The sequence below is a fragment of the Oxyura jamaicensis genome, chromosome 5 (assembly GCF_011077185.1).
Source record: "Oxyura jamaicensis isolate SHBP4307 breed ruddy duck chromosome 5, BPBGC_Ojam_1.0, whole genome shotgun sequence".
Classification (NCBI taxonomy): domain Eukaryota; kingdom Metazoa; phylum Chordata; class Aves; order Anseriformes; family Anatidae; genus Oxyura; species Oxyura jamaicensis.
Genome location: NC_048897.1, coordinates 58,182,374 through 58,207,812, shown reverse-complemented (window position 1 = coordinate 58,207,812; position 25,439 = coordinate 58,182,374). Strand labels below are relative to the sequence as shown.

The 25,439-nt window shown below is 43.3% G+C and overlaps 1 protein-coding gene and 2 long non-coding RNA genes across 3 annotated transcripts in view; all 3 read left to right on the top strand.

Annotated features, from left to right (window-relative positions):
* Positions 1-12,192, top strand: part of LOC118168165 — a 94,841-nt gene extending 82,649 nt beyond the window's left edge. Inside the window, exons 4-7 of the long non-coding RNA XR_004751397.1 lie at positions 3,772-3,955; positions 6,059-6,192; positions 9,927-10,028; positions 12,087-12,192. This is a non-coding gene — a long non-coding RNA (uncharacterized LOC118168165). The remainder of the gene's footprint in view (positions 1-3,771; positions 3,956-6,058; positions 6,193-9,926; positions 10,029-12,086) is intronic.
* Positions 12,193-14,976: 2,784 nt separating this feature from the next.
* Positions 14,977-16,683, top strand: FIBIN (fin bud initiation factor homolog). Its single transcript, XM_035328342.1, has one exon. The coding sequence runs from the start codon at positions 15,214-15,216 to the stop codon at positions 15,832-15,834; it is 621 nt and encodes a 206-aa protein (XP_035184233.1). The 5' UTR covers positions 14,977-15,213; the 3' UTR covers positions 15,835-16,683.
* Positions 16,684-18,942: 2,259 nt separating this feature from the next.
* LOC118168167 lies at positions 18,943-24,544 on the top strand. The gene is made up of 5 exons (XR_004751399.1): positions 18,943-19,178; positions 19,323-19,391; positions 21,389-21,469; positions 22,050-22,312; positions 24,451-24,544. It is a non-coding gene; the product is annotated as an uncharacterized LOC118168167 (long non-coding RNA).
* The last annotated feature ends 895 nt before the right edge of the window (positions 24,545-25,439 follow it).

The window sequence follows — 25,439 nt, the reverse complement described above, 5'->3', positions numbered from 1 at the left end:
GTGAGCCTCTCCAAAATGCTGTTCTGCTGCACTCTTACATGCAGCCAGGCCGTGGTCCTAATGGACCACCCTGCTAAATGCATGAGCTGTTTCTTTTCATTAGCTTAAACTGGGAAAAAAAAAAAAAAAAAAAAAAAAAAAAGGCATCTCCTGACTACTCCATTAGCTACTTACAGAAGACCGCCCTACGTTAACATTCCTGTATCAGTCAGAGCAGTTCCTACTGAGTATTTGTAATTTTCTCTGCACGGCTTGGTTCATTCAGCAGGAAGAACTGCTCAGGCAGCTGCTGGGACTGCCAGCTTCTCCACCCGGGCTGTTGCTTAGCATGGTGAAGTGTGCAGCTAGTGCCTGTCAGCTGGCCTTTGCACAGCAGGTGCCACCTGGGGGACTTCTGGGCCTGGCTGGACATCCCCTGGAGAGGTCTCATCGCAACAACCAGTGGAGCACTGTGCTGAGCTGTGGGGTGAGACAGTTCTGTAGGGACAGCTTATTCATCTTGTGTGCAAAGTCTATAGCAACCTGTGGATCACGGCATCAATTCTCCCTCACTATTATTACCAGACAAGATTTGGAGTGGTATTAGAGTCTCCACCCTGTTCTGATAGGAACGACGCGCTGGAGTGCTTTAATCTGTTTGCAGCCGTTCTCCATGCTTCCTGTCCTGTTGAAAAGCAGAACGTAGCTGCTAAGCAGTTGGCTGCCCTACGAAGGCATTTGAGGCTTAGGTCAGCATGGTCCAACCAGCTGGCTGCACCACAGGCAGATGTGGCCCCAGCCCCTCTCCTGGAGGAGACAAGGAACAGCTGCCTGAGCTGCAAATGCAAGCGGGGACTCTGAAGGCTTCCTCCTGTGTTGGCTGGCTGCCGTGCAGGAGGGCGATGGCTTCGGACTGACATGGGAGCACCTGGCAGCACCGCCAGCCCCGTGGCACGCAGGTGGGAGCAGCCTGGCCGGGGCAGAGGTGTGAGAGCCTGCTGGCGGGGCTAAAACACAAAACTTGGGTGAAATAGAGGCTGGGGGCAAGCACCTACTGAGCCTCAAGGCACTTCATTTGTGAACCTCTGGACTGTGCGAGCCTGCCTCTATTTATGTTTAGGTTTGGTTGTTTGCCACCAAAGAGATTCTGCTGTAGGCTGATTTGAGCTGGGTGCATGGCTAAGAATCAGTGCAAGGCACAGACCGGCAGCAAATGCTGTCTGAACATTTGCTTGTCCTCAGACATTTTAGCAAAATAAAAGGGACTGCATTCAAACAGCAGGGGAAAGTTGACTAAACTGAGGCAATGTGTATGGTTTAAATATTTCAGAGTGATGTCATGGCAGGAAGTGAGTCTTTTTCTTTCTTTTTGCTGGCTTAAACTTAATGGAAAGGGTAAGAAAATATTTCAGCCGTACAGCTACTGCGATGCCTCTAAGTGGTGTGCTGCACAGAGCAGCTGGGTCTGTGCCTGCGCTGTAATGCACACCATACATCCCCACGCAGCCCTGGTGCACAAGTCACAGGTCCCCTGCGGTTACAAGGAATTACACTGCCATTCTCCCATTGCCAAATACAGTCCACAAAAGTCAAAGTACACATTAAAAAAAAACACCTCTAACTAATCCTTGCAAAACCCAGGAAGGTAAAACATATGTACTGTTATCTGTCTTCCACAAGGGGATGAGCCAAAAAGAGAGGATGTGTCAGTGACTGCTTAGAAAATAGTCTTAACGCCTCTGAATCTATGAATTTCTACTTCCAGTGCTTCCCCAGATATCAAGGTATCCTCTCAAGGAGGTAACTACCCTCATACACACTAAGAGCAGCTGAAATTTCTGTGATGAATATCCTAAACCATGTACCAGACCAGGTTAGGTACTGATGGCAAAATGAAAGATGATTCCAGACTATAATACATTGCAAGAATTGCACTCAGTCTGATCAAAGAAGCTCTCTTTTAAAACTGGGTTTAAAAACAGAGCAAGTGCTAGAATGCCTGGGAATGAGCCAGCCTGCCACAGCTGCCCCCCTCCCCACGTCCCCGTGCCGGACAGAGGCCACGTGTGTTGCTCAGCCGAGTACACGCGCTGCCCAGGACCTAGCACAGCAGTGGGGATGAGAAATTGGGAGGGAGAGACTGTTCCTCCTTGTACCTGCTTTTGACGTGTTCGTACAAGCCTTTGAGCTTTTTATAGTTGGCCCAAGTGCAGCAAGAACAAATAAAGCAAGCAGCTGTACAAAGCCTTGGTGTTTCTGACCTTTGCCAGCATGGGAGCATCCGAGTGTGCCTTGGGATCCAGCGAAGCTTTCAGGAAAGGTTTGATGCTTTCTTTTTCATGTCTGAGTAGCGCAAGTAGCAGCAATCCTGGGTATTGTTTTTTTAGTAGATTAGGTTACTGAAAGGCAATGTTTTAATAATGTTAAATAGCTGCCAGCCTTAGAAGTTGTTCATGAATTTGAACTATTGATCTGTTACATGGATTTTTCCTGAAATAAAATAGCTAACACTCACCATTAAATGAGTGAAAAAATATACTTGCCTGAGATATATTTTCTTTGATTTTTTTTTTTTTTTCTGATTTGTAAGCATTTCTGTCCAGACTTGTCTTTTTCATCTTCAGGGTCATGGTAAGAAAATGCTATTTCCGCATTTTTTTCTGGCTTATACTTGTTTGTATTTTGTTCTGGTAAGGTCAGCTTCTAGTATTACTTGTGGTTTAGATAGAAAAGATGTGGTGGCAAAACAAAATTTCTGTGATTGTTTTGTGGGTTACCCTTAAATTGACGAGTACAGTTCCAGAAATACAAAGCAATTAGTGGGAAGGATGGCTGAGATGACTGGAAGGGACATAGGCTCAACACATTTTCTGGAAGTCCTCTCAGCAGATCACCCACGTTGTCTGAAACCTGCTGCCTCACCTGGGCGACCTGCTGGTGGGGATGATCCTACAGAAAACATCTGCTGCCTTAGACCCTTGTCTTGTGAGGTCTCAGCATATGCTTTGCTTTCTGAATACAACTAACGCGGCCAGGTTTGGTAGGACACAGGTAAATACACACGGGAATGTGGTCTTCAGCCTTAATTTGTCCCCGGGCACAGATGGAAAAGCAGGTCCATTTTTTCTCCTTATGAATCTACAGGAATTATCATGTCAGAGTGGGCTCCCTCACCTCAGGGTATGTAGGAACTGACACTATTTTAGCCAGGCACATAAAATACGTAAGCACGCAGAAGGAAGTGATGACAGCATTTAGAAGGGCTGGGAATGTGTCCTGACCTCCTGTCAGTCTGGGAGCCACTGGGATATACCTGAAAGGATCTTCTCACACAGCAATGTGCACAGACGAAATACAGGTGTGTCCAAAGCCACTTCATGTTATCTCTTTGGTTTCAACATGGCCAAGATGTAGCCTTAAGTATTTCTATTCTGTTTGATGGACACTGCCCATTCTTTTGAAGAAAATCAGAATTCCCTTAGATTCCTTTTTAAAAAATAATAATAATAATAAAAAAAAACAACACTTTACCACTGTTCTCACCATGCACAAATACTCCACGTTCCTCTCAAACCAGCATGCTGCCCAAAGCGTTTCTTCCTAACTAGGCACTGCAGATGCATTTGCCTGTCTGGGCAAGGCACAATGCACAACTCCATTCACACGTTGCCTGTCATACATTTCTGCTGCCCTCCTTTTTAGAGGTCCAGCAGTCTAGTGCTGTTTTTCACTATTGCAGCTGAATTACAGGTGTTGACTACTGATGAACTCTTGGTTTGGGTTTTGTTACAGTGGAACATGTGCTGGCTGGTCTCACATGCTTTGGTGCTTACGACTGTGAGTGAAGAAAAGCCTGCTTTCAAATCCCCCTCAAACTCTGGTGTGCATCCACTCCAAAAAGTCACCTGCAAGATCCAGAGCCTTGGACTTGGCAGTGGAGCCTCCTGTCAGCATCTGGTCCAAGTCAGGAGAGGAGGTAGGACTGGAAGTGTATTTGCTGTGCTTGTTCAGCCTGTCACAGGTCCCACAGCTGCTGGTGCTGAGGGTAGTGCCCAGAAGTGTGACCTTGGGGAATCCACTGAGATCTACTATGGTTTGGATGATTCTAGAGGCACATAAGATAGATCATTATTCTGAGTTCTTCAAGTCCCATTTTCTTGTGTCGGAACTGTTACGCATATTCAAAGTATTAGTACATTCTGTTTATTAACTGTTATATATTAGCTTCAATAAGTGGGATGTGGTTTTCTTCATACAGTCATAGTACACCTACAGGCCCTTCTGCTTCTAATAGACAAAGGGAATATGATGAAAGAGAATATTCTGTGCCATTCCAGAGAAGATTAGATGCATTTTCATTTGCTAGTGCATTCCATTTCCAACATCTTTACTGCTGTAACATCTGGACAAAAGAGCTATTTGGTAACCAATGAAGTAACCTGGAAAAGTTAGGATGTCTGGAGTGGATTGCTCTTGCATTACTGTGCATGACTGACTATATGTGCAGTTACTTTAGTAACAAATGTATGTATTTGATGAAGAGATGCAAATGGAATTTTTAGCAGGAGAGCACCAGAATAACAAACAGGGCTTCAGAGCATACAGTTTAATCTCCAATTTAGACCAGACTTACATTTTTTTATCGTTACAGTTGTATGCATAAGGTGATCAAGTATTTTATTTGCATTAGCCAAGAGAATGTTTTAATCACCTAGCAGTTCTTCATCAAATCATTGAGATAATTGTTTGAACATTTGATAACCCAAAAGTCTTGTAAATGCCAACACTTTCGCATACCTCATGAGAAAGGAAACTCGTCTGAAAATATGCTCCAGAAGTATTCTCTGTTATGATGCTATTTCTTATGCAACAACTCTGTCCCAAGGCTAACCATCACGTATCAACAATTACTGCCAAATAGCTGGTGGCCAAAGAGAACTGCTAGGAAGCATTATGTAAGCCACAATTTGATCGACAGCAAATTCTTTGTTGTAAATCATCTGGAATTAACACAATGAACAATCTAGGAATTATTACTCATATCTGGAAATGCCTAGCATTTCTGGAAATGTGTGTTTCCAGAAACAAATAATGATTCCTCTATTATTCACTGTGTGATTCCCAAAAGGCTGTCAAACCAAAAAATAAAAAAATAAAAAAAAAAGGAAAAAAAAAAAAGGAAAAGAGAAAAGGCTACTGTCTGCAAGCAATTTGCAGCTAAGCCAAGTGCAAGCAAGCCAATTACAATATAAAGCAAAATATTTCCAAGATTCCTTTTTGACTCTGTCCAATTGATTGAAGATACAGGTAAAGTTCTCATCACCTTCAGCAAGTTAGAGAAAATATTTTTAGAAAATACCATTCTCAATATCTCTTTCTGAGTATCTTAGTTATTGAGGTAGGTATTTTATCCGTTTATGCTGAAGCAGCTTTGGACTCCTGATCCTTTTTTTTCGACAATGACTTAAGACTAATCTGATCCCTTTAAGAAAAAAAAAAGGGGGGGAGGGGGGGGAAGTTGACTAATGGAATAAGACAGAGATTTTCTGAAGTGCAAATAATAAGTTTTAAATAACTTCCACAGAACTAGTGGTCTTAGCTACCATTTATAACCTGCAAGTCTTCCTGAAAGCTGTAGTATAATGCTCATGGTTCACTTTAACGCTCTTGAAAATCCTGTGTATACATTTTCAAGAACGTCAGAAAACATCACAAAACAAGCTTGAGTTTGCAGCTCATAGTTCTACAAGGAGAGTACAACTTCAAAGAAAGCTCAGCTATTTTGAATATATTTCTGAGTATGCTTTGGTTAGTGCATCCATCTCAGTAATCAGATCTCCTTTTTAGTTCAAATTCTTCAGTTTTAAAAGTAACCAAAAGACTACAATCTACTGCCATGACTTTTCAGATAGTACTGTTAGCTTTGCCTAATACTTGGTAGTTTCAATCAGTTTGTATGTATAATGTGGTTTTTTAAATATTTCTCAGCAACAGGAGAATGTGATCAAAATGTAGTTCTTTGAAGTTAAATACATAACAGCATGTAAGTATGTGTAATGGCAGTGCCTCTAATTTGTAGCAGGAATGACAAGATCATCAGAACTGCACCTGAGACAAGAGCCAACCCCACAGTGCCTCTGAAAGCAGAAATTCCTGGTGCAACAAAGGTCAAGCACATCGCAAAACTGTATCCTGCAAAAGGAGCTTTGTGAGGTAAGTGTGAAAATAAGTAGAAAATAGGAAAACCTGCATGGTTTCATTATCCAAAGAAATCTTTGCTGCTATTCCAAGCATTTTTATTTGTAGTAAACTACCCCTTCATCAAATTTACACATAAATGTAAGAGATTAAGAAAACAGATGATTGGGCGTCCCTTGCTGTCATCTCATGTGCAGACTTTCTACAAAAAGGGAGTGAACTGAAGTTCAATGACATACTACTACAGGAACATAACCTGCAAAATATATTTTAAGAAGGCAAAGTAGAGAACTAGTGATTCAGCCATTTTGAAACCAAGGGTGAAATCCCACCTCCCAAAAACTAATGGATGGCACAGTGCCAGGGGCCAGGATTTACCTGGGGGTTATGGCTGCTATATCGTAACATACAACTGGGGAGCCAGAAAGGGGAATACGCGTTGCCTTTTTGAAAGCAATGTTTGTGCTTCTGGATGTGTTGGCCGTAAGCTGTTAGGAAAATCTGGTGAAAGAGGCCACACGCCCTCACTATTCCTCTCTGTACAGCCGTTCTGCTGCCACCTGCAGATTTACTGCTGAAAAGTGAATTCTGTAGACCACTACTTCCATTGCACGTGGGAGGAGAAAGAGAAGGAACCATGCATTGATGCGCTCCCTCCGCTCCAAACACTGCTAGCCCAGAGCAAACAGAGCACGTTGCAGCCATTTCACCTGCAGAGGTGTTCTGCATGAGAGTTACTCTTGTAGAGGATGGGTTTTCCTGCCCTACTTTCCAGGTACTTTTCATTCTCCTGATATACCCTAATGTAAATTTTCATTTCAAACAGCCATCACCACATTCGTTTGGTTTGGTTGAACCTTCCTAAGGCTCCACAAAGCTTTTTAAACACCTCCAAAGCTGCCCACTGTAAAATGAAGACATTAGTTCTCTTACTAGTGAGAAGCTGCTCCATTTTGCACTTGGGTGTGTTTGGATGCTGAGACCCTTCAGCACATTCAGCTCAGGCATCATCTGTCTAATCCTGGAGGAAATCCTTCCGAGTCTTCCACAGCTCTAGAACTGCTCTCCCAGCAAAACAGTCCCCAGGAAAAAGCAGGTTCGTCTTCTGCCACAGGCTCTGGGAGCATAAAACTGCTGCCCCGTCCTGGCTTACCCCACCCGAGGTGGGAGGCAGTGCAGCTGGTACACGTAGCTCTTCAGCTCACATCACTTCCCCCTGGGGGTGCGCCCAGTGCCCTGCTTCAGCAGGACAGCGGTGGCACTGGCAGCAAGGCCCATCCCTCCCTGTGTTGAGAGGTTTCAGTTCACCCAAGTTCTCAGTCGTGTTCTCGTGCAAAGTCATTCAAGCGTCATTTTCACAAACTTTAATTCCATTAACTTCAGTGGGGCTATAGCTCCATAAGGGACTGATTTGTGTGACTGGATGTGGTGTTCAAGCAGAGGCTCTGATGCCTGCAGCGGGCCCAGGGTTTTCTCATCCAAGCCAACCAAGCGGGAAGAGACGTAATATTTCCTAAACCTAAATTAACCCACAAACTTTATTCAATCCAACGTCTTTCCATTAAAGCCAATCATATGTCTTGGCTTCTTGACCATAAACGTGGAAGTGGGCACGTGGCATTCCTGCAGAGCTGCCTGTGTGCTTCAGTTTGAGGTGGGTCTTCATAAACGACAGTGCTGGGGTAAGGTTTATCAGGGTGTGTTTTGCATTGCCCATAGAAGGGCTCACAAAGCCAGAAGCAAGTCATCTAGAGTGTGAGGTCCTAAGTCATGCCACTCTACATGAAAGTCATAAATTGCAGTAGGAGGCACAAATTCCCTATCAATATTCTGTGCAAACCTCAGGCAGGAGAGAATAACGCAGTGTTAGGACTGCTGAATGAGTGCTCTGTGTGCACAAAATCATTAAAAACCTGTGGAACAGTCAACCATGACTGCACAAAAATAAATATAGAGCTGACCGTAAATAGTATCCCTTCACCTGCTTCTTCAAGTAGAATTTTATAAGAATGTTCCTTAAAGGGAATGATTTTTTTAACAAGGAGATTTTGGAATATTTCAATTGAAACCATATGCTTGTTCTTAGGCTGCTCAAATACAAAGTGAGTCTAGTTTTAAATTTAATACTCTGTTAAAAACACCTAAAGAAAAATCTGAGTGAATGTGCTAGGATACAAAATGGATGTTTTCCAACTTCTAAAAACCAGATCCGGGAATACAAGTGAACTTTACTATGGAAGCATGTTTTGTTTTACTTTTTATTTGCCATATTGGGAAGAGTATGGGAGAGGAGATTAACCAGTTAAGTCCTATGATTTTTTTTTAATCACTTTCCATCTTTTACTTTTATCTACACAAAAGATACTATCATGAATGTTTCAGTGTGAACTGCAGCAGAGCATGGAAAAATTAAACTTTTGCGGAGACATGTTTAATAAAACTTCATGCAGTTGGTTAGGCTGATTATGTAGGCTCACACTCTAAAGTCACCACCACGGACTTTAAAGGATTGGTGAGAAGAGGAATTTTAATGACTAATCAGTATAAAATTTGTCAGGAACTAACTTCTGTTCAGGAATTCTTCCCTGACCTTAATAGATAAGATTGTGTATATCAGAAAACGCAATCCTCATAAAGGTGGCAAAACTGGAAATTATATAGTGTGAAATCTGCTCAAATAATCAGGGAACTGACCTAGCAAATAGGATTGGTGAAATTCAGCTTTCTGAAAATTTAGATGTTTTCAAGATCCTACATCAAATTAATGCATTTGATCACAGGGCTGCAAATCCTCAGCAACTGTATCAATGGATTAATCCCATTTGAAATTACATCAGCATTTCCCCACTGGACTCTCTTAGATTTCTTCCAAAGTTTTTATTCACATTCTTTTCCAACCCTGCCAGAGCAGAACATGCCAGGTTTTAAGCTTTTTCTCTTTTATGAGGTAAGGAGAAAATGAAAGAGAAGAGTATTTTTTTTAAATCCTCAAATGAGTCTAATTTTTCTCCTGACAGTTTAGAGGCACAGAGAATGTATTATCATGACAAATTAGCGAACGATGTTTCTGTAACATTTGCAGAATATATATTTTCACATGCAGCCTTTTCACTTTCACGCACAGCGTTAAAACTAACATAGAAAGGACCAAAAATCAAATCAATATTTTAACAGTATGATATGCTGACTCTGTGACAAACCACATTTACAGTAATGGGAAAACTTCTCCATGTGCTGGCCAGTGATGATGCTTTTAAAGTGTTTTCATTTCCACTGAGGAAGTGTTATTATTTCCACTTCAGGAACCTTACTGAAGAAATAGTAGAGATATCCCTTATGGGGCTGGAGGACTTCCAACAGCAGCGCTAGTATAATACCAGGAAACGTTCGCTCCTCTTCTCTCTTTTAAGCGTTTCCCTTCCCAGGAAGCATACATCTTTTCAAAAATAATCTAAGCACATCTCCAGTTTTCTGCTTTAGCCAAATTATATTTATATAAACAGCAGCCACTACAGAGACGAGCTGTGTTAAAATGTTCTTCTCTGCATTTTTCTGCCAAGGTTGAACTCATTTCGGTGCTGGCTAAAGTTGAGGTAGATCCAGTACTAGTTGCATATTCTGAGAAAATCAGCCTGGCACACACTTTTTATTAGCTGTATTTACATTCAGCTGTGTTTACTGATGCTGCCTGTAAGTACTTGTGTTTCTTTTAATTCAATTTTCTGTATTGCCTATCTGGGAAGGGCTAGTGCTGGAGGACTCAGAGGACTGTGCCCAGTCACAGCTATGGTTTGATCCTGAAATCTGTGAAGAAACAGAAGGTTATCAGAGTCTGTCAGCTTAAGCATAAGGTAGCAAAAGAGTTGTTTTCTTTACAAGTCTGTATGTGAGAAATCTCTTGCTCAGGTGTTCCAACTCTAAATTAAGCTTACCTTTCTGAGAAACTCCAAGTTGCAGTGTAGGCACACACAGCATTCTGGTACTGGAGCATTTGGCACAGCTTATGCTTCAGCATATTCATTCCTAGTTTGTGCTGTATTCCAAATTTATACTGAATGAATGAATATTAAGTGTCTTATAAAAGTTTCATTTTACAAATCGAATCCTTTCTACAAGATCTCTAGTTATATTCTTATGGCAACGTTCCTAATTCTCCTATGAAAAACTGGCCTTATTCTTACACGTATCCCTAACTGATACCCTTCAACTGATAACGATAAACCTGAGAGCACAGAATGAAACAGCGGTGACTGCTGTCACTGTTGTAGAGCCAGCTGGGAAAAGCCAGTATTCCTAGCCACGTGTGTAAGTTGTCCGGCATTGGCTCGGTCTGGCAATATTTTCAACATTCCCTTTTGTGAGGAGCTATTAAAATTGCTAGTGCATTTAAGGGATATAAACCAGCAAACTATTAATAAGCCAAACAAAATTCTTTACTTCAGTAAAGTACACATATAGAAGGCAATTTATTAAACTTTGAATTTTTAACATCATTCATGTTAAAAACTATTGCTGTGTAGCTTTGTAACAGCTGGATATTGGTAAACTGCTGAAAAATATTACAAATAATGAGTCAGAATAATATTATTCTGAACATTTAATATGTAGATACAATATCTAAGTATAAAACCTATTCTTCCTTTTGCCTTTGTAACTTTGACAGTGCAAATCTACCTCCCCTGAATTCAGTTTTCTTGATATTCCTTTTAGCATCTTACTCATCCAAACACCACCCATACATAATTTGCATGGTCCATTCTGAAAAGTTAGCAATGTGCCTAATTAAATTTTTCCAGTAACTTTGTGGCCCGTTAAAAATAAAAAAGTCTGTATGTAATCACGCATGCAGTAAGAGCAGCCGTAACTGATGAAGAACGTGATCAGTGGGGGTAAAATAAGCTATTATTGCACACCGAACCTGATGGCATTTGAGCGTTTGGTACTACAGCCTACAATTAGGAATTACACTCACATTCTTGTTGGTCTCCTGTTTAAACAAGGTATCTTTTTATAAAAAAGCATGTAACAGTTCACGGCAGGAAAACAGAAGGCAGTAGTCAGCAAACAGCATTTATACCTTAAAGCCTGTGGGGCCTTTAGGACCATATAACATATATCTGTTCCCTAAATTACTGACTGCTTACATCCGAAATATTCTGATGCTGCAAAGTTTGCCGTGATCTGCAACAGAAATAGCAAGCACATGCGAGCCAAGAACTGAAGATAAAGCACTGCTTGCAGAGAAAGATTATGCAAGCGTTGCCTGAAATCCAGAACTGAGCTTCATACTTGCGACAAGTTCATTGGCAATTCCTGGACAAGATCGGAGGCCGATTTTGGTGCTGTTGCAAAAGAGGAAGAACTTTTTCAGCAGAATAAACTCTGCTGTTCTTCACATTATTATAAAACTAGTGCTGTCCACTGGAAAAACGATGGCTTTACCATAGCAGAGTGTATAATGCCAAGTATTTGTAAAAAGGCAGTATCAGTATCCTTCTTTATTTTTGTTTCCAGTACTTTCTTTTTGTTTTGTGAAAAGGAATTTATGTGAAATTGCTTGAGCAAACGCATAGGGTAAAATACTGTCATGGTGAAATCAGCGGGACTTTTGACAATGCTGGGATTTCAATGAAGGCCTTCATGCAAGCATGTCGCAAAGAACATCTGTTTCATGGAGGCATCCCCAAAACTCCCCAGATCTCTGATCTCACTGAACTACCCCTATAGGCTCCTAGCAGAAAGTGCAACATTTAGCATAAAACTGCCCTCTCTGTCCTGGTTCTCTCCACCTACATTTCTTGCGGTCTAGAGAAATTCCCTTCTGACCTCCCCCTGCACCTCACAGATAATGGCAGAACTTTTCTTAAAAAAACTCTGCACTGACGCTGATTTTTATGTTGTTATTTCAGCCATTGCTGTGGTGTTGCTGATGGCAGTAACTACAATGAAAATATCTGACCCTTCAACTCCGGTCTTGGTGCTTAAAGGTAAACGTTACTTTCATTACCTTTCTTTTTTTTTTAAAAAAAAAAAAAAAAAAAAAAAAGAATCTGATTTTCATTTGTATGCCCATACTTTTAGGGACCGTTTAAAAGCATGCAGATTATCTTGATACATTCTTCAGGCTATTCTCTTTTAAATGTGATTTTGGAGTGATAATGACTACTCTTACAAAATTCTGTTCTGTTAGCATGAGTCTACATCTTTTCCCTTGTTTGATGTTTACCTATGTCCTCAGTTAAAACATAGGATTCTGTTGCACTGTAATCCTGATCTAAGTATTGCCATAGCTCAGGCTGTTGCGTGTCTTTCATCAAGTTCCAGCCTTTATGAATGGTTTGCCCACTGAGTCACCAAGCTGCAGGTCCCATATTGTAGACTTCCTTCAGCAGCAGACGTTCCAGGTGGGTTACTTAGGGAGAGACTACTTTGGTATAAAACTTAAACAAACTTGGATAATGCATGTTGGATTGAAAACAGTAATGGCCAGGCGTCGGCAGCTGCAGCAGGGAGCAACAAACACCTCTTAGTTTCTTAACATATGAAGAGAGGGGGAAAAAATTATTTACTAAGGCTGAGTTTTTCACCTACTGTGGCACTGGTGAAAGCATAACCATGCTGACAAAGCTATAGCTAAGAGATTTACAGTGTGGTACTTCCACGAAGAGACCTCAAAAGTGGAGTCCACCACAGCTCAAGTTCAGCCAAACCAGTCAACTGGCAGTAACACCAGCTTGGGTGGAAATTTATGTAGATAAAATAGTACAGTTGGCAAAGAATTGGGAACCAAATAAAATATTAGGTGAAACAAGAGCGCCCTGGGAATAAAATTGTTTGAAAGAGTCCTTGTTGGCAAACAGAGACCAAGCACAAATGCCAAGCAAGCTCCGCTGAATAAGCGTTAAACCTTTTATAGAAAGCTGAAGCACAAAAACTTAGCCTAATCCAACCTATTTATATGAGTGTTTTCTGAGCTTAATTACAAATTTAAAATGTTTCCAAATGTGTGGAGTGTTTCTGTTTGGATAGCTTGTCTGGCTTGGCTTTTCAGCAGTGCAAAAAAGTTGCCCAGACTCTGCAAACACCACACACCTTGAGGTGTATACATATGCAGCTTTAATGGACTCCAGGGCTTGGAAGGACTACTCAGAGCAATCCAGTAGGTGAAGGGCCCAGCTATTACCCTTGCTTTCCTGGGATAGGTTTTTGTTTCATTGGCTGGCTGGTTGTTTTATTTTTCGCTGTTGTTTCTCAGTTTGTTAGTTGTAAGATGTTCTGTGTTTAAAGTGCTTCAGTAGGCTCTAAAGTCAGTACTTGGGAACACTGACACTGTAGGTTATTAAATATTCAGGGCCGTGCTCACTGTGAGGACTCGCATTCAGTATGCCGTCTCCTACCTTGAAGGCCCTGTCCATGTCCTTAAGCCCATTACTTGAGCTCCCAGGAACCCATACTGACATCGCAGTTGGTAGCAGAGGCACTTGAAAACAGAATTGGCAGTCACCAACGTCAGACACACCGAAATACCGAGACAATGGGTTTTAAGCCTCATTCATCTCTAGGTTGCAGGAAAGCGCAGCCGTCTGCTTGAGAAAAGCAACTGGGACTTGCAGTCCTGGAGTAAGAGGCCTACACCACCCCTTCTGATAAAATAAAGCCAGAGCCTTCTGGTCTGAGCCCTGCCATAAGGCCATTCAGCAAAGATGTGAGAGGGTTCGGTTAGGTCTGTGGTCCAAAGAGAAACAAGCCTGGTGCTTCCTGACCAGTGTCTTAGTCTGTCAGCTACCAGTTAATTTAGGGTGAAACTCTTCCAGTTTGTGTGGAAAAATCACAACTGAGAACAAAAAGAGCTCAGGCATTTTGGCAGGGCCGTGTGTAGAGTGCTCAGGTAAGAGCAAGGCCTCACCAGGGCCTCTAAAGGAGCTGCAGACCAAGGGGTAGCCTGCGGGGCTCAGAATGCCTAGGGTGCAGAAGAAGCCGCTGCCTCTGCAGCAGCTCCTTGCCTCGTGTTTGCCCTGAAGAAGGAAGCCTGAGAGCTTGTGCTTATGGAGGGAAGGGGGTTGAAATGCAGGTGGCTAAAGTAGTGGCAGTATAACAGATGGTAGAGCCACGGCCCCTAGGGCCCTGTAAGGCTCTAACCTACAGTGTCCAAGCTAACAGTGAAGAAAGCAGAGACACAACAGAAGAGGCTGAGCTGTTCCCCAGTGATGTTAATCGTAAGCACCAGTTATTACAACAAGCAGAAGGCGGGGATGATCAGCACTGGATGCTGGTTAAATATTTATATTGAAGAGATGGTATACATATTTCTGCATGCAAAGCTTTCATGATCTGCAGTGGGAGTTTTAACTGTGGACGGCTGCAGGATTTGGTATCATCACTGTTGGCTGTTTCCATGAAAGAGAACAGACGATGTGCAAGGACCTGGTGACTTCACTGGTGACTTTTGTGGTCCCACCTGGACAATGCAAAAACAGTAACAGCAAATTTATACATGCACCCTGCAGCGTTCAGCCCTGTTGTAAGCCGGCTGCTGCCTTCACCCACAGCGTTGTTTCACCGCAGAGGAGCGCTGAACGACACAGCCCGGCAGGACCCCCGGCCTCGGGGTTTCCCTCAGCCGCCCCAGCGGTTCTGTTGAAGGGCAGAGCTGGGCGCACGCCCACGTTGCATCCATTTTCCCACCTCGTCGGGGCTCAGCGCGCTCCCCTTACACTCGAACCCGCCTTACTCCACTCGCAAGCGTTCAACCGGGGACGCACCGGGCGGGAGGGGGCGGCCCTCGTCCCCCGCGGGCCGGGCGGGCCCCGCCGTGAGGGCGATGCCCGGGGCCGGGGGCGGGCGGGGGCCGCTCTCCCCGCTCGCTGCCCGGCTTTTAAGGGCGGCGCGCTGAAACCCGACACCAGAGAGCCGCCAGGCTCCGCGCCGCCCGCCCGCCCTCCTCGCCCGGCCCGAAGCGGCGGCGGCCCCGCGTCCCGGAGGGCGCCCATGGGGCGGGGGCAGCTCGGCGCCGGCCGGCCCTAGGCTGCGGGCAGCATGCCGGCGTTGCGCCTGCTGTGGCTCGGCTGCCTGTGCAGCCTGTGCCGCGGGTACTTCGAGGGCCCGCTGTACCCCGAGATGTCCAACGGCACGCTGCACCACTACTTCGTCCCCGACGGGGACTACGAGGAGAACGACGACCCCGAGCGGTGCCAGCTGCTCTTCAGGGTGAGCGAGCAGCGGCGGTGCGGCGCGGCGGCGGCGGGCGGCGGGCTGAGCCTGCGAGAGGAGCTGACGGTGCTGGGCCGGCAGGTGGAGGACGCGGGCCGGGTGCTGGAGGGCATCGGCAAGAGCATCTCCTACGACCTGGACGGCGAGGAGAGCTACAGCACCTACCTGCGCCGCGAGTCCGCGCAGATCAGCGACGCCTACTCCAGCTCGGACCGCTCGCTGAGCGAGCTGGAGGGCAAGTTTCGGCAGGGTCAGGAGCAGGGCGGCCGGGAGGAGGCTCGCCTGGGCGACAGCTTCCTGGGGCTGCTGCTGCACGCCCGCGCCCTGCTCCGCGAGACCCGCGACATCTCCAGCGGGCTCCGCGACAAGCACGACCTGCTCGCCCTCACCGTGCGCAGCCACGGCGCCCGCCTCAGCCGCCTCAAGAACGACTATCTCCGCGCCTGAGCCCCGGGGGCAGAGGGAGCGCTCTGGAAACGCCTATTTATTGCACAGGGCTTCCCAAACTCCGTGAAAGCCGAGGGCGGAGGTACGTTGAAGCTAACATCCGCGTAGCGATGATAAACTGCCCCGCAGCGCTGCGCCCCTGCGGTTGTGAGCGAGCCCCCCGTGCTCGCCGCGGAGCGCCCCTCGACGCCTCGCCTCGTCGCCCACCGTGGGCCTCGCCATGCGGAGCAGAAGCTGGGGTTGCTTCGTTGTCACCCCCTCGTTTGGGGCGAACCCTCTGTTAACGTTCTTAAACTTTTGTAACGGCATGTACTCATGTAAAATGTTGTTCTACTACGTAACTTGAAGCTGTGATGTCCATTTGCGTTGTGAGAGACGGGATCTGTTCCGGCAGGATTTGTACTCTTTATGGTCTTGCTTATCTGTGACTCTGAGCTATCGCAACCCCAAAAGCCAGCCAAAAAGGCTTATGTCAGATCCTGAGAATGCTGATGCAGATTTTTATAGTAAGGAGCTCTAGCGGCGATTGCAGTTTCAGATCCAAAATTGAAGAGCAGGGTTTCCTAGAGCATGGTTCTAAAGCAGACAAAAAGTTGTCTGTTCCAGCGTAGTGACATTTCCCATTGGTGCCTTTGTTCTTTTGCTAGCTAAGCTATTAATAAAACTATTTTTGCTCCTGGACAATAGCAGAAGTGCCCAGTGGGAGGGAGGGGGAGGATTGTTTGGGTTTTTAGGCTCATCACTATGTAATCAGCAATTTGGGGTGATATTGTTACGGATACTGCAGGCAGAATCTCTGTTTGGATGAAAAAGTTCATGTGTTCTTTTAATAAACGTTTGAAAACCATACTAAGGTACTCTTTTTACTGTTCTGCCTGAGACTCTCTTGATCTAAAACACGCAGTTGTAGTATGTCTTTCAGCAAAAATTTGTGACTGTGTAGATCCTGCCAAATCAAATAACTTGCCTTTTAGTAAAAACAAATAAAAATTTACAGACTCAAGGTAAGCAGCTCTCATTAAATGAATGATACAGAAGAGCGCGTGGGGCTCTTTTTGGATTGTGTAAGCCTTTTTAAGAAACCAGTGTATGAAACCAGCAACCTCACAGCACTGGAAGCAAAGCTGTTTTATGGGCATTTGAAGTCTGATCTCCTTAACCCCATGCAGTTATAATTTGGTCTACAGACCATCCAGCTGGGTAAGTTACTCAGAGGTGTAATGGGTCAATGGAAGTCACCTGGGAGCAGAGCACTGAAAGCGTTGGGGAACGCTTGACAAAGGCATGTGCTTAGAATACTTGTGGACCATCCATTTTTCCTAAAGGCACTGAGATTTTAGCTCCTAGCAGGACACTTTAAGATGTCAGTTTGTACCTTTAGAGTCTCGGTTTCTTTGAAGACCTGCCTGCCTTTTGGCCCTGTGTTAAAATGGAAGCCTTGCATTGACTGAGTTCAGTGGAACTACGTGGTGTGATTTTCAAGTGTACTTTCAAGGGAGATGTGACAGCTTCTAGCTCTGAAATAATTCATTCATTGCCACTAGGGTCAGATGTAGGAACACCAAAGTGAAAAAAGCCATATAAGTCACTGAGTCTAGTTTGCCTGCTACCACAGCGAAGCATACAGCGTTTTAGGGATGGGCCAATGACTGTACATCGAAGAAAAGCTCTTAAAGTTCCCAGGGGTTTCATTCACATACAGTCTCTCCACTCTCTCTATCCTTTTAAAAGAACGTGCCAAAGAGGTTATGCAGTTCCATTTGTGCCCAGATTCTTCTTAAAACCCTACATAAGCCAAATCCTCGCAAAAGAAGGTGGGAGTGTTACTCTCTGCTTATTCGCTTTCTGAGGCGCTGCTTATAATGTGAATTGTAAGCATCAGTAAAGAAACTTCAGTGGCAAACCGTGCAGGTATTTTTAGCCTCGACGGAATTCAAATCCTAATAGAAAAGTAGTAGCAGTAGTGTAAAACACAGTTTCTTGAATATGCTTTAGGCAGCTTGGCTATTGTACTTGCAGCAGTGATCTTTTAGTCGATCTCAAGCCATCCCGTGGTATGCAGCATACCAAGAGGGTAAATATTTGCTGAGTGGTTACTTTCAAAGCAGAAGATAGCACGGCTTAACGTGGAGATTTACAGAATAACTCATTCAGCTAGGTGGCTCTGTACGTTGTCATCCAATGAAGCAAATCTGTGGTTCTTAAAATCCACGATAATATTTCATGTGGTAAATATGAGTATGTTGATAAATATTTCCATCAATTTACATTTCAGAAAAATTGAAAACTGAACTCGTTTCTAAAATTTATAAACAGCTTTAAACGTTCTACTTTGAAAAGAAAATATGGCTACATGGAAATTTACCTGCTTAATAAATTCTGGGCTACATGGAAATTTACCTGCTTAATAAAAAGTGTCCATTTTATGTGGATTTTAAGAAGCCAGTACAAAACTTGAAGGGTATTTAAATCCATTTCAATTTGGTATACATAGTTTTAGCTGGCCTCAGCAAATGTAAATGGCAATCCATTAAAAATGTGTCAATTTTGAGTCAGAGCTGATACGAGTAAATGGCCTTTATAGATCTGGAGTCTGATAAGCTATGCTGCAAAGTGCCTGCATGAATTGGGTGTTCGGTCATACCCAGAAGTTTAAATCCAAAAATGGGTTCTAAAATCTACAAAAACTATATTGTAATCCTTTTTGTCATCTTATCTTTTTTTAAAAAAAATCTGGTAACACTTGTTTCATTAGAAGAGGTGGAGATCCTCTGGTTTTATACAAGCAATTTCAAATAGTCAAGGTCTTTTTATCATTGAGAACTCTAAATATTTTCAAGTGGAGAGCCTTACAAGAACAACTGTAGTGGCTATTTTGACCCAATAGCTCCTCCTGTTGTATTTAAATATAGCATCAGGATTAGACTTTTTTTTTTTTTTTTTTTTTTAATGCCAGAGGCTGGAACTAACGTTAAGATGACTTCATCTTTTTTGTGGTGTTCAGGAGATTTTTCAAAATAGGTGACATTTCTTCCATTTATTGCAGAGTTGATGGCATTGAAGAGCAGATAACAATGTTTACTGAAAAAAAACAAAAATCAAGTAATGCAAATGGAGCAGAGGGCAACAGTAACAGAGGGCTTACTTAGTACTTCAGTTTTATTTGACATTTGGCCAGTGATTTAACGCATTAAGAGTCAGAGCGAATTATTAAGAGACAAGACTTTACTCCTCTCTCCAGGTAGCTTACTTTCGGAGTCAGTGCTCTGCTGTAGGTAGTCTCATGTCTACCAATACATGCGTTGAGATGAAGAACCTCAAAGTGGAGCAAACTGCTGTCTCACGTGAGCACTAATAAAACTTGGGGAAAGAAAGGGCTGTGCTTGCAAATGGCAGCATTTGAAAGCAACAACATCCGTGCCAACTTGGTGGCTAGGAATTAAGGGTGTTGGTATAAAATGTGGCTTTCTAAACAGAAATTTCCACAGTTGCACAGGTTGACCTACCCAGGACCGTTCTGAGAAAAAGAGAAGTCAAAGGAAGCTTTCGAAAACATGGTAAGCCTCACAAAGGTCCCATGTGTGCCAAATTTGATGGATGAATTGTCTGTGGTGAAATTGTTGCTCCTGGATGTTGTCACGTGTGCAGGTGCAGATTGTCAGATGTGTACCTCAGAAGAAAAAACTTGCTTCAGGCAAAAGAAGCAACATGGTAAGCTACAGACATAGCATCAACTGTAGTTATGATCTTGCCTTGAAAAGTTTTAGTTTCTGGATAAATCCTATTAGGTGTGCCTGTTGCTGTTGTGTAGTTCCTGGGTTAGATGGGCTTCCTGTTACTTTAACAGCTTCTTGCTTGTGCTTATCAGCTATCACATTTGCTATTGATAAAGGAGTTTTCGGTGTTGTTGGCTGAAATGTAATTGTCAGACAATATTCCTGAAATAGTCCTGTACGTTTAAAATCTATCTGGCATTCTTCTTTCTGCTATGATGTATTTGTACTTACAGCCAATTGGGAAATTTATATCCTATTACTTTGCTTTTTGGCTAGCCACTAGCCAGAAATTGAACAATTTGTGGGTCCATATTTCATTGCTGAAGTGTATGAAACTGGCACAAATGCTAACCCAACTACATATTCTTAAAAAAAAAAAAGGCTTTTACTAGAATACATATATATAAAAAAGACTATAACTCTGTGATTATTTTATTTTCTTCATAAAGTTGTCGTCTGGCCTACAAGATCAGTTTACAACTGGAAAAGGCACAATTTAATGACTAATTCTGTAACAAGAAAAACATATGGTCTCCATAATCATTACATTTTTAATGATGTGGCTTGGAAAGAGTCATTCATGGCTTGTGGAGTCATTCGTCCTTGAGAACTGCCTTACCTTGGGGAGGTATCGCTGACCGTCTCCAACATACCATTAATATTCTTTCATAAGAAAAGACGATGCCAAACGTATCGTATTTTCTCAGATGACAGCCTTGCTTAGGCTGCGTGCATACCTCTTCTGAATACTTAGAAACTGTCTATGAAACAGCAGTTGTTCATTTCTGAACTTTCTTTGGGGAAAGAAGTCGTCCCTGGAGAAGGTTGGCTTAGGGGGTGATCCATTATCCAGTGCCAGATAATCAACAAGTGCAGGATGACCAAAAAAGCTATGTGCTCGCATCATATTTTCTGTACTTTTTCCATGCTGCAGACATTTCACTGGAAAAGCAGTTACCAACATAAATTATTTTTACTGTAAATAATGGAGGTTTTACTATATACAGATTGTCCAAATTGCTTTCTTTTTTTTTTTTTTTTTTTTTTTTTTTTTTTTTTCTCCTGTCTACTTACCATCTCTTCTCAAAAATAACACGACCAGGATTTTCAGTTTAGAGTTAGGTCCAAGGGAGTTACTTCAGTGGGCCACGAATAAGCTTTTGGTCTTAGGTTCTCAGCTATTTGACTTAAATTTATATTCTTATGCCTTTACCTGGGTAAAGAAAGAAATCCTCCCCTACACTTTCTTTGTTGACAGCTCTTTGGTTATTCCAAAACAACCAACTTTTAACAGCAGGCTTTGTCCTTTTTTTTTTTTTTTTATGAATATGACTTTGTTTCTAATTTAATGTGATTTAACAGTGATTTGTATTAGAATTCACAGTAATATGAATGAATACTTTAAATAACCTGCAAATTATTTTCCTACTTCGGTAAGTCCCTACAAAGTATTTACAAAGCTTTTTAACTCCTGATTCTAGCAGGCACAACGAAGCATAATCTCATTTGTAATTGGGACAACACAGAAGCAAGGACACGTAGGTTTGTAATTTTACATAATACCTTTACATAATGCCTCTAAGAGTAACCCTAGGTAGAGCTCAGCGAATGAACAAGATGTCAACCAGTTTTGTTTGTTTGTTTTTGTTTTCCTGAGGAAGGAGGAGAACTAATCTAGCTTTTCTTTACAAAACACCATGTTTGTCCCGTGGACTCTGTTTGGGATTTCATTAGAGTCAAAGGACTGCTTTTCTTTTTTTCGCATTTCTCTGAATTAGAGTGAATGTGCTTTCCCTGCCCATGGAGATGCCAGGCACCTCAGAAACGGCTGGATCATGAAGGGTGAACCAGTGAAGTAGGTAACAGTACAAATAACTTCCAGAGGAGACACTTCTATCCCCAGAGCAAGGCCTGGCTGCAGCTCTTCACTTCTCTCCTGTGTGATTACCGTCCTGGTCCCTCACCTCTGCAACTGACAGGCTCTCTTTCACCCTCAGAGCTCTATAGGTGCTAACCTGTCCTTGTCCAGTCTGACCTAACCTTCTAAGAAAAGCTCTTAAGAATCTGAGATGCAGTTTTCTCCATGTGGTCGTGACTTCCTGGCCTCCACGCTCTTTCCGTGCACAAATACGAGTGCAGGGGGATAAACCTGCCCACGTGCATGGAGAATGAACTGCAGTTCACCCTCTGCTCATTTGCTCTAGAAGCTAATTTGTGACCAGGGCCAGTTTTTGTTTCTGACGTTTTTATTTTGGTGGCAATTAGGGATTTCAAAAGGCCAGGCAGGCATCCCCCTGTGCTACATATATATTGATTTATAGCTCCCACCCTAACGACCTTTCCGTTGCGTCTGGTTCCACAACCACGTGCAGGCTGAGTGGTATTTACTTACTTACGTAGTCTTATTGAATTTAATGCGAGTTCTTCTACAGTTCTAAGCTCCACTTCAGCCCTGCCGCACAGAGGTGCTTGTGCAAACGTTAATGCCTGAGCACCGATACCCTTGGGCTGCTGCCTCTGCCCTCCTGCACGTGTCCCAGGCTCCTGCTGCTGCTTGCCCCTGTGGGGCTTTTCCACCGTGGCCTTCCTGCTCCTGAAGACTTCCCGTGACGTCTCAGGCCTGCTCCGAGTTGCTCCTTGCATCTCCTCAGCACGCGTGCAGAGCTGAAGCTGACAGGACCAAAAACCCACCATTACTGTCGGTATGTCTCACTCAACTGGGAACGCTGGTCTAGTTCGTAGGCTTTCACCGCTCTGTCAGTTTAACGTATTCATCAGGCAACAACTGGGGTTTGCTTTCGAAGACATTCTGCTTCTTATGCTGTTGGCATGTTAGCCTGTGACTATGTTTTGCAATACCCATTACCTCCTAATTGCTGCCAACCTTAAATTTGTTCGGCACTAAATTATGCATATACTAGTAGCCGTATGGAAACAGACAGCACTTACCCCCCCGCATCATAGTTCCCCATGTGAATGATAGAGGCGGAGTAAAACCCAAAGGGAGTAAGTAAACTAATCTTGTACTACAGGAGTCTGTAAAGTGATACTGTGACGGGAAAAAGACACGTAAATGTCCTGCAAAATAAATAAGCTCCAGATTTTCGCTGCATAGTACTTCTGACACGCTTCTTTTAAAATTCTTTATTTTATAGATACTCAGCAAATAAAAGCACAACACTAATGAGTCATATTTTGCAGACTTATTATGTAATCTTGAAGGCAGTTTGTTTTTATTTCCACCGGATAGGATACTTTTCCACTTAGATATTATGTAATGCTCCTTATAAAAATAGAGACCCGGTCTTGCAAACACCTTGGAGTGTTCCTGTTACAGAATGAGACTTGTGACCATTTCAGTTCTCACACCCTCCTTATTATGCTTATAATATCTCAAAACATTCCCCTTCTGGCTTTAAAAATTTGCCATTCTTGGTCTATGTATAGCCTTTCTCCCTAAAGTCTCAACAATATTTCTGCTATCTGGTTGGGGCTTTTGTTGTGGTTGTTTGTTTGTTTTTTTGAGCCTGACGGGCATATATATGGGTGCTTACATGCTTAGTTTATATCAGTAATAACTTTTGCTCATTAAAAACCCCTAAATATACTATTTAGCTATAACTTGATTTAAAATACTTCTGTTACTAAGTAAAAATAAGAATGTTTACAAAATTAATTGTAAGCATACAAAAATATAAAATGTTTTTTATCAGCCGGTATGCATTTAATAGGGTACGCACTGGTTATGAAAGACAACAGAGAAGAAAAAAAATACTTGAGAAACATAGTGTTAACGAAATGGGTGGCAAGGCCAACAGCACAGTCAGCACTTCAAAACCCGTGGCTTCTGGAGCTACAATCTACATTCTGCATGAGCAGGATGCCCTTTCCGAAGTGCTAGTACTTGCAGATTGGTGATTGACACAGGGAAAGAGGTACCTACTCTTACAACATTTATAAAATATCTGCAGGTATGGAATTCTCTGGGTTTTGTTTGTTTTGTTTTAATAGAAAGGCATGAAAATTCTGGAATAAAAAACTAAAGCATTTTTTAAACAGTATACACAAAATGTGCCCAACTATCTGCCAGACATCCAATGTACCAAATCCTAAAAATCATTTGGAATTTTCAACCTCCTAGTTTCAAATAGCATAATCTAAATGGTAACAAAAATAAAAGGGAAAAATAAAAGGGTATACATTAAAAACTCATTCAAAAAAAGGGGGGGGGGGAGGCAGGAAGACAGCCAAGACAACCAAGAATGTGTGTGTTCCTTAGAGAAAAATGGGAGAATAGCAAGGCAAGAATGTGAAAGAAAGGTGGAAAATGGATTTGGGCACTAATTTTAAAGCCAGTAAACCTACCACTGTTGCCTTAAAATCAAGGAACCCATCCAATGAACTCCATGCGTTAAAGCACTGCTTTGGCACAGGAAGATTTTTTTTATTGAAGATGTTGAATGATAACCACCAACAAAAATATTTAATTTCCTATAAGTTGCAGACGTCCTAGCCTTTTTAACTGCCAAAATGCTGAGAGAGACAGTCTCTAAACAGTCATTTAATACTTGTGTGTGTGCTTATTTCCATCCAACTAGCCAACGTTTCATCTTTGTGAATGCTCTGCTGTCTGCTTGGACAACCTTTATGTCGAAGGTTTTCCCTGCATGGGTTATACCAAGGCACCAGCACTTTTCTAGAGCTTTGCACACCACAGCAGGGACACCGAGTACCCAGGGGGACCAGTATGTCTGGCATAGCTGGTAGAAAGCTTCGCTGTGCACCTCACAAGGAATTGCTCATTACCCAAGACAGTAAAGGTTTTTCTTTTTCTTTTTAGTTCAGACACGCAGCCAGCTTCTGCCCGCTTTAAGAAGGTGGGGATCCTGGTCCAGTACAAGATGAAAACTTGAAAACCGGCACAGGACTCTCCATCTGAAAGCTGGGTAGGTGCTATATCCCACTGCTGGGACACAGCAACATGTGAGCCTTATTTCTGTCTGTCAGAACCTCCCTCCCTTCAGCCACTCGAAATGCATTGTGCAAATAAGTACTGCATTAACATATTTGCCATCCAGAAGGTATGTGGCACTAAATAATGAGGATATGTGATTGCTATTTTAAAAATGTATTCCCAGGGAGCTCATCTGCCTGAAGCTTACTGCTCACAAGATTTGTCTGACTCTAAAATCATCTGCACCACCAACTCAGAGGACACAGGCGAGGCCGCTCCATCTGTAACAGTGGGGACATTTCATGCCACAGCATAGGCAGTGTTTGGCCACAGGCCCAGTAATCTTGCTAAGGACCATAATTCGTATTCAGTGATATCTACCGTAGCTTAGATCTGGCATAAATGAGCCCAGGTTGTTGACGTGTATTTTTGTTTGTTTTTCTCCCTTTTCTTTCTCCTTTTGCTTCTAAGGGCACACAGCCCATCACACCTGGTGAGGGCAGCAAGGATAGCCTCAGGTGTATTTCCTCCTAGGTCCTTGCTTTGTCCCTCTGGTCCAGAGGTTTCTTAGTCTGATTTATCCCCCCGTTTATCCCTCTTCCCACCAAGACGCTTGAGTTTGAAATGCCTGGGGAGCGTTTGCTAACCCCACGAGAAACGAAGGCTCGGGAAACGACGGCTTTTCCCCGGCTTTGTCCTCGCGTCCAGGCCAGACGCCTTTTAAAAACACCCCGCCTCCCTCAAACGCAAACGGGGAGCCGAGAGACCGCGTTTGGGCCCGCCGGGGCCTGCCCCTGCCGCTGCCTCCCCGAGCCGCTACCGGGCGCGGGGCCCTCCCCGGGGCCGGGCCTGCGGCCTCCGCGCCCCGCCGCAGC